The sequence below is a fragment of the Acanthochromis polyacanthus genome, chromosome 9 (genome assembly GCF_021347895.1).
Source record: "Acanthochromis polyacanthus isolate Apoly-LR-REF ecotype Palm Island chromosome 9, KAUST_Apoly_ChrSc, whole genome shotgun sequence".
NCBI classification, from domain to species: Eukaryota; Metazoa; Chordata; class Actinopteri; family Pomacentridae; genus Acanthochromis; species Acanthochromis polyacanthus.
Window position 1 is genome coordinate 13,274,799 of NC_067121.1, and position 8,334 is coordinate 13,283,132.

General features: G+C 37.8%; 1 protein-coding gene across 1 annotated transcript in view; it reads left to right on the top strand.

Annotated features, from left to right (window-relative positions):
• The window catches only part of LOC110968626 (junctophilin-1-like), a 67,427-nt gene extending 60,382 nt beyond the window's left edge, over positions 1–7,045 (top strand). The window contains exons 5-7 of the mRNA XM_051953359.1: positions 805–1,232; positions 4,211–4,307; positions 5,906–7,045. Of these exons, the coding sequence (XP_051809319.1) occupies positions 805–1,232; positions 4,211–4,291 (509 nt within the window). The 3' untranslated portion in view covers positions 4,292–4,307; positions 5,906–7,045. The remainder of the gene's footprint in view (positions 1–804; positions 1,233–4,210; positions 4,308–5,905) is intronic.
• Positions 7,046–8,334: the final 1,289 nt, after the last annotated feature.

Sequence of the window (8,334 nt, forward strand, 5' to 3'; positions counted from 1 at the left end):
AGACTGCATTTATAACTAGATTTGGAACCAACACGAAAACCAGAGAGCTGTCTAAGGGTGAAAAACAAGCAACTGTGAAGCTGAGAAAAAAAATGGTAAATTAACCAGAGCCACTGCACAAACACTGGCCAAAGCCCGTACAATCATCTGGAATGTCTTGAAGTAGAAAGAAACCACTGGTGTACTAAGTAACAGATGTCAAACGGGTAGACCAAGGAAAACAGCAGCAGTTGATGACAGAAACATTGTGAGAGCTATACAGAAAGACCCTAAAGCAACTGTTAGTGGCATCAGCAACAGCCTCCAGTAGGCAGGGAGTGAAGGTATCACAATCTATTGTTGGCAGAAAACTTCATGAACAAAAGTACAGAGGCTACACAGAAGATGCAAACCACATATTAGCGAGAAGAATAGGAAGTCCAGGCTGGAATATGCCAAAAAGTACAGAGATGATCCTCAGAAATTCTGGGACAAAGTTGTATGGATTGATGAGATGAAGATTAGCCTTTACCAAAGTGATGGAAAGGCTAAAGTTTGGAGAAAGAAAGGCTCTGCTCGTGATCCCAAACATACAAGCTCATCTATAAAACACAGTAGAGGTAATGTCATGGCTTGGGCTTGCATGGCTTCTTCTGCAACAGGCTCATTAATCTTCATTGATGATGGGACACATGATGGCAGCAGCAAAATTACCTCTATAGAAACATTTTACCTGCTGAGCCACAGCTGCCTGAATCAAAATACTGAAAACACTTTGCACTGGTTCTTTGGTTAGCTCTTACCTTTCTCTCTTCTGCTCAACAGGCATAACGAAAGCAGCATCAAAACTTTCTCTCAGACAGGACATGAGGCAGCAAGAAACTCCTCCAGCAGTGACATCAGCTAATACTACAACAGTCAGCGGTTACCCCAGCAATGGGCAGATTCACTCCCAGTACCATGGTTACTATGTCAAGGCAGATTTTAAGATTTCACCACCTGAAGAACTAGTTGGTGTGGAGGAAGACCTTTCCCCATCAAGCCTGGCATGCTTGCCACCACCTGCCATACCGAATCGAGCACCAGCACCATCCTTGATGGCTAGTAGCCCTTCACCAGTTCCATCAAAAGAGAGCACCAAAGCACCAGATCCTCTGAAGCCAAAGAAAATGGAATCATCCAAACCAAAGAGCCTCCTAGACACCAAGAAAGCTAGTATAGAAATGGCTCCTGATATTATTGAGGAGGAGTTGGTGAGTTACCACACATATTTGATTTTTCAGTGTATTAATGTGTAATTTTGGTGTGCCTAGCAGGACTAAAACCCACATCATACATCATGTCTATGTTAATGCCAGCTGTCTCAAGCTTGATTAGGTCAGCAAGGGTATGAGTCTATTACAATAATATGATTGTGTAGCTACTGGGTTACAGGTTCAGTGCAGAGCTGCATTTTCCTCAGTATTTGAAGGACAACAACTTACACATAATGATGAGCCTGATGGTGAGGAATTTGTTTTTGTACTATTAATAAACTAAATGCTGTTATTCTGAAATGCACATTGATCCGAACTGTCCAGTTAGTGGACCCGGAGAAGTAAGGATTAATAAGGAAATCTGTATCTCAGCTTCCTAAACCCTTCTGCAATGAGCACATAAGTAGTTTTCCAGGTCAAATTTCTAATGTGCGGCTTCTGGAAAACACCAACCACTGATGAAGAAAAGAAGTGCCACGTTTTCCAAAAGCCAATGGCACCAAAACAGTAAAACAACTGCTTCTTTGAATAATAACCATATTGCAATATCTGCATAACCGCATTAATGATTACTGTGCTGACTACTTTGAATTTGGTATGTCTCTCTGAGAAGTTAGAATGGGCTTTGTGCAAAACAACACAGTATGAAGAGGAAATATACCAGTGTACACTGACCAAATCAAATTTTCCTGGCATCTGTAAATGAATGTCAATGTTAATGTTTCCATAGAAGACATTTCCATTTCTCCTGTTTCCAACACATCGACATCATCATCAACATCAATTCCACTGTAATGAGATAATTGTTATTCACGTCACTTCTCGATGGCTTTGATGTTGTAGTTGATTGTGTATTTTGTGTGTTTTTGTTGTTAATACTATGTTTAGAAAAGACTACAAGCAAAACCTATACATTTCATGGTTAACAAGTTGGATTGGGAGTCCAAAACTTTGTCAGTATTGTCATTGTTTTGAAGAGTTGCACTGAAGTACAGATATGTTAATTTATCCATTTACTTAATATTTAATCATTTTTAAAGTTACTTCAGTGCACACTTTAGCAAAAAAAAAAGCAGTGTATTTACAATACAATACAAATCTAACATAAAACACAAACATGTATTTAGAAAGTATCCTTGTCCATGAAAGATATATAGCTGTACATATTCTCCTTCTCAAAACACACAATACAGTGGCTAACCCCACATGATCTGTCACTGCTGTTAAATTGTTGCTGGAAGGAAAATGTCTGGCTTGCCACTATTTCACTGTAATTATCTGTAACAACTACATACAGTCAGGTCCATAAATATTTGGAGATTGAAACAATTTTCTGCATTTCGGCTCAGTAGATTACCACAATGTTTGTGAAATGAAACAATCAAGATGTGCTTTTAGTGTCAGCTTTCAGCTTTAATTTGATGGTATTTACATCCATATCAGGTGAATGGTGTAGGAATTACAACACATTTTATGTGTGCCTTCCACCTATTTAAAGGACCAAAAGTAATTGGACAACTGGTTGCTTAACTGTTCTGTGTGGTCAGGTGTGTGCTGTGCCCTTATTATTTCATTTACAAGGAGCAGATGAAAGTTCTAGAATTCATTTCAAGTGTGGTATTTGCGTTTGGAATCTGGTGACGTCAACTCTCAATATGAAGTCCAAAGAGCTATCACTATCAATGAAGCAAGCCATCATTAGACTGAAAAATCAAAACAAATACACCAGAGAGATAGCAAAAACATTAAGTGTGGCCAAATCAACTGTTTGGTACATTCTTAAAAAGAAAGAATGCACTAGTGAGCTCAACAACACCAACAAACCCAGAAAACCATAAAAAACAAGTGTGGTAGATGTCAGAAGAATTCTTTCCCTGGTCAAGCAAAACCTCTTCACAACAATTGATGAGATAAAGAACACTCTCCAGGAGATAGGCGTGTCTGTGTCAAAATCAACAACTAAGAGAAGACTTCACCAGAGTGAATACAGAGAGTTCACCACAAGGTGTAAATCATTGGTGAGCCTCAAAAACCGGGAAGGTCAGATTAGAGTTTGTCACAAAAAAAAACTTCAAAGAGCCTATGTGGTTCTGGAACAACATCCTATAGACAGATGAGACAAAGATTAACTTACAGTAGAATGATGAAAAGACAAGAGTCTGTAGAGGCAAAGGAACTGCTCAAGATCCAAAGCATGCCATCTCATTAGTGAAGCAGTGGTGGTAGTATGATGGTGTGGGAATATATGGCTGTCAATGAAACTGGTTCTTTTCTGTTTATTGAAGATGTGACTGCTGACAAAAGCAGCAGGATGAATTCTGAAGTGTTTCGGGGAATATTTTCTGCTCATATTCAGCCAAATGATTCAGAACTCTGGACGATGCTTCACAGTGCAGATGGACAATGACCCGAAGCATAATGCGAAAGTAATCAAAGAGTTTTTTAAGGCAAAGAAGTGGAATGTTCTGCAGTGGCCAAGCTACTCCCCTGACCTGAATCCAATTGAACTGCATTTAATTTGTTGAAAACAACCCTGAAGGGAAAATACCCCAAGAACAAGCAGGAAGTGAAGACAGCATCTGGTGATGTCTATACATTCCAGACTTCAGGCTGTCATTCACTGCAAAGGATTTGTAACCAAAAATTAAAGGTGACAGTTTGATTTATGATTGTTACTTTACTTTTGGTTCTTTTAAAAGGTGGAGGGCACATATAAAATGTGTTGTTTTTCCTACACCGTTCACCTGATTTGGATGTAAAAATCTTCGAATTAAAGCTGAAAATCTGCACTTAAAACACATCTTAATTGTTTCATTTCAAATCTATTTTGGTGGTGTATCTATTTTGGTGGTTTTGATTACCCTCGCCGTTTGGGCAGGACATTCAAATCTGTCAGTAGGACATTTTTGATTTCCCACCCTGTATATATATATAAACTTTTATATATTTTTTTAACTTTTCTTGTTTCTCCACAGGGCCCTAACTCAATCGTGGTTGCTCTTGTGATGCTGTTGAATGTTGGTCTAGCAATCATATTTGTTCATTTCCTCACTTGACCAAATCTGAACTCAGGTAAGGATTTTTATTAACCCCTCACTTTGTCAAAATTTCAGCCTGTCATAACTGGAGCAGTTTTGTTGTTGCATTATTATTCACAGAGGGTTATGTAGGGTAATTTAACTCACATCCAAAACACCTGCACATTTGGAATGTAGGCACATTCCTTTTTTTTGTAATTAATCTATCTAATATATTCAGAGCTGCAATCATACTGACATTTTAGTTTTAAAGACCAGTATGGTTCTACACTTAGAGACTCTTCCTGCTGTGGCAATGAACCCATATTAAGTATGACTAGAGCTTTGTCTGTAATCCCATAGTAGGTATTAACTCATACTTTACTGAGACCCAACCCCGACCCAGGGATATTGGTTAAACCTGCTCTGTCCTTACATCCTAAAGGATCAATGTATAGTAGCTAAACTGGCTTCGTTATCTTCCTCTGGATGTGAGTTAGTAGTTGTACTTAAAGCTAAAAGGGATAAAGCAGAGTATGTCTCTACTAGAGAATCAATCTATGCTTTTTCCTGTAATGAACATGCATACGGTGCAGAAGTTGTCAAATCTTAAACAACAATTTAATTTATTGATTATTTCTAACTATTTCCATTTAGCAGTTTGTCAGTGCAGGGAGGTGGAAATATGTGAAAGCCTCATGATTTGCAGTTCTGAAAGTGGTAAATACTTTTAACTGACAAACTACACTAGTAATTATATTGTGTAAATCATACAAATTGGTCTTTTTACTGTTTGCCCCTGAACTACTGGAAGGCTTTTATTGTGAATAGCCCATGATGCAAGATTGACTTGTGGTTGCTTAATAGCAAACAAAAATCAAAAAGTACAAATGACAGCAACTGCTGACTGAACGAAAACTGTAAATTTATTAGTGTCGACAGCAAATTAAAACAAGGAGGGCAAACCAGAGACCAACAAAGCTTCTCACTAAGACAGTTATCCTCACAGCCCACCATAGACAAAAAGTGTTTTCTTGTATTGCAGAACTACTTGGCATGTTTTAAGGATAAGTATATTGTAATATCTAGCTGTTTATCTCAGATGTTCATGTCTTCAGGTTGTGTTTCACTTTTAATGAGAAGGCAAAGATGAGGGATTTTTAGAGTAAAGACTTACTGATGTGTTTAGCAAATGTAACACTATCTCAGGTGCCTATCCCAAATACGGTGAAGGACCAGACAGAGGCACTAGTGTTACCATAAACTTGACAGCCGCTAACAGCAACTTCAATGGAAAAATACTACATCATGAATGTTGTGAATGGGGGCCTTTTAACTTCATCTCTAACATTAATATTGACTTCAATAAATGTTGGAAAAAATATTTTTTCATAATAGCTTCTGAAATATATATTTTTTAAAAACACATAATTTTTAAGTTTTGGTTACAATTTTTTTTGAGTTGTCATGTCACCTAACTCTCACCTATATCTGTGTAAATGCAAATTATTTATGTCAATTTAAATATTTTATTTTAAAGGTTGGTTACTTTATTATATCTGCATAGTTACAATATGGCCTCAGACTCTGAATGCTATTCAGCATAAAGGGAGCACATTCTATCCCTAATCCCCCATTTCTCTGACCCTGCAGTGGACTCATCCAAATTAGTTGCCGGAGCCACTAACTCTAAATCCACCAAAGGGGCCTTTTAAAAAAGGGTGCCAGACAGAAGAGCAGACACAGGCAAAACGGAGGACTGAAAATAGCCAAGTGAAGGAGGAGGAGGAGAAGAAAAATTACATGGAGCAGCGAGAGGGGGGAATAAGGCAGAGAGAGGGAAAGATGAAACCACCACCAACCCTGGATGGACTTAATGACTGTCTTTGGTGCCTGAGTCCAACCTGATTGGACTGGCGATGATTTGTGACTCCACTCAGAGTGCAGTGAAAGCTAAAGCAGGCAATAGCTGTTTGGAAATGGGCTGCTAACTCCAGCTATGGATTCTATATCAAGGTTAGAAATAACAAATAAGAGGGGCCCTTGAGAGCTGAATAAATGTGAGTGATTGTGAGGCCTGGCATCTATGCTGCCAATAAATGCCTGCAATGTGTGCTCGCCTGTCTGTAGCTCCATTTCCATCGAACTGTTAAGTATATCTGGAAGTTTTGAAATGCTACAATAAAAAGTTTGTGCCTTGTCCAGCTGAGTTGAAGCTAATTTGTTTCTTAACTGATCCACCAAAAGAACAAAGAGCACCTTCACAGTGGTAATTAGTTCTAAAAAATTAACTATTGCACTTTAGTTTAACTAATATTGGTTAGATGCCATGCATTCATCAAACAACCACCATGAGATAGACTACTTATACTTTGGAGGTAAAATATATGGAGCACATTTTTAAATTATGGTAAACATATGTTTCTCAAAACCTTTATGAAAGCCATTGTGAACTGTAGTGCACTTTAACTGAATTGTCAGTAACACCAAAATTTAGTTTTTTCAATCGATGCCTTTCCACTGCTACTTGCTCTATGATAGGTTCTTTAAGAAACCATTTCTGTTTCAAGTGAGCAGGGAAAGGTTTTGTCCATGGTGAAGGATCTTTTGTCAGAATTTAATGCTACTTTTCTCTTGCATAAAAATCCTCAGAAAAAGTATGTGGACGGATTTCAAGCTTGCGCATATCACAGTGCACATTGCACTGTCTCTCTCTCTCTCTCTCTCTCTCTGTGTGTGTGTGTGTGTGTGTGTGTGTGTGTGTGTGTGTGTGTGTGTGTGTGTGTGTGTGTGTGTGTGTGTGTGTGTGTGTCTGACAGAAGCCAACAGCTGCCTTACCCTTTTACAGAGTGACGTGGTGTGGGTGAGAAGGGTCTGAGCAGGAATGTGAAGCACTCAGTTGATGCTCCCTGTGCCAGGTTCTGGGCGAGGGACTCTATTTCTATCAGTCTGTTTATTGATCTGTTCATATCTGTTTTTAACTGTTTCCTTGGGTCTCATCACCGGCTGTTTTTATATATTGTATCAAGTGCAAATTAGATAACCACAGAAATTTTGTTTGAGAATCAATTGATGTTATATTTGGAAAACTTTGGTACTTGCTATCTAGCCGGGTTCTGCTCGAGGTTTTTCCCTGTTAAAAGGGTGTTTTCCTTGCCACTGTCGCCTTTGGGCTTGCTCTGGGGGTCAGGCATATGGGTTCTGTAAAGTGTCTTGAGACAATTTGATTGTAATTGACCCTATATAAATAAAATTGAATTGAATTGAATTGAATTGAATAGTTTGTAAGACAGATTTCATTTTGTAACTTAATTCCTGTTTTGATGAATGAATGAAAGATTAACTGACAAGGTAATTTCTGTCTGCCTCAACTAATACTTAGAATTGAAACATGAACTATATTTATATTCATGCTGTCTGCATTACTTGAGCTTGATTTAAAATTGCTATACTGTTAAAGACATATCTTGTTCACCAATATGTTGGAAAAGAATAAGTGGTATATTACAGTGTTTATATTAGAATTTTTAATTGACAGATGAATCGAAGCCCGATTTAATACATTTAGATCACTCCCTAATTCTCTAAGAAACCCTGTTCTGTTTCACTGTCAAATCCCCCTTTGCTCATTGTTTCAAAAAATTCAGAAGCTCAGCTGCAGGTTTTTATTGTAGGGCCACAATCAATTATTATTTTTATAATTTAGTGTTAGAATAATCCTTGTTAGTTTGAAGAATAGCTGTTATATAACAAGAAGATTCTAAAATCAAACCTACATATATGTGGTTTTCTTAAATGTTACAATGTTACAATTTGTAACAACACTCAAACATATTTGAGTGTTGTTACAAATATATATCATTGCTGTTCCACAAGAACAGTGTAATGTCTCTTATAAAATGATTCTACTAGTAGATAAGAAACAGCTAGCTTAGCTTAGGCTAATCCTACAATACCAACTGCAATGTAGCAGAGGTAGCTGTGGCTAAGTGCTAGCCTGTTAAAGCTAGCATGTGAGAGCAGTTATTTTAGCAGCTAGCCCGCTAGTTCACAAGAAAATCTGCCAAAACCTTGCTTTAATG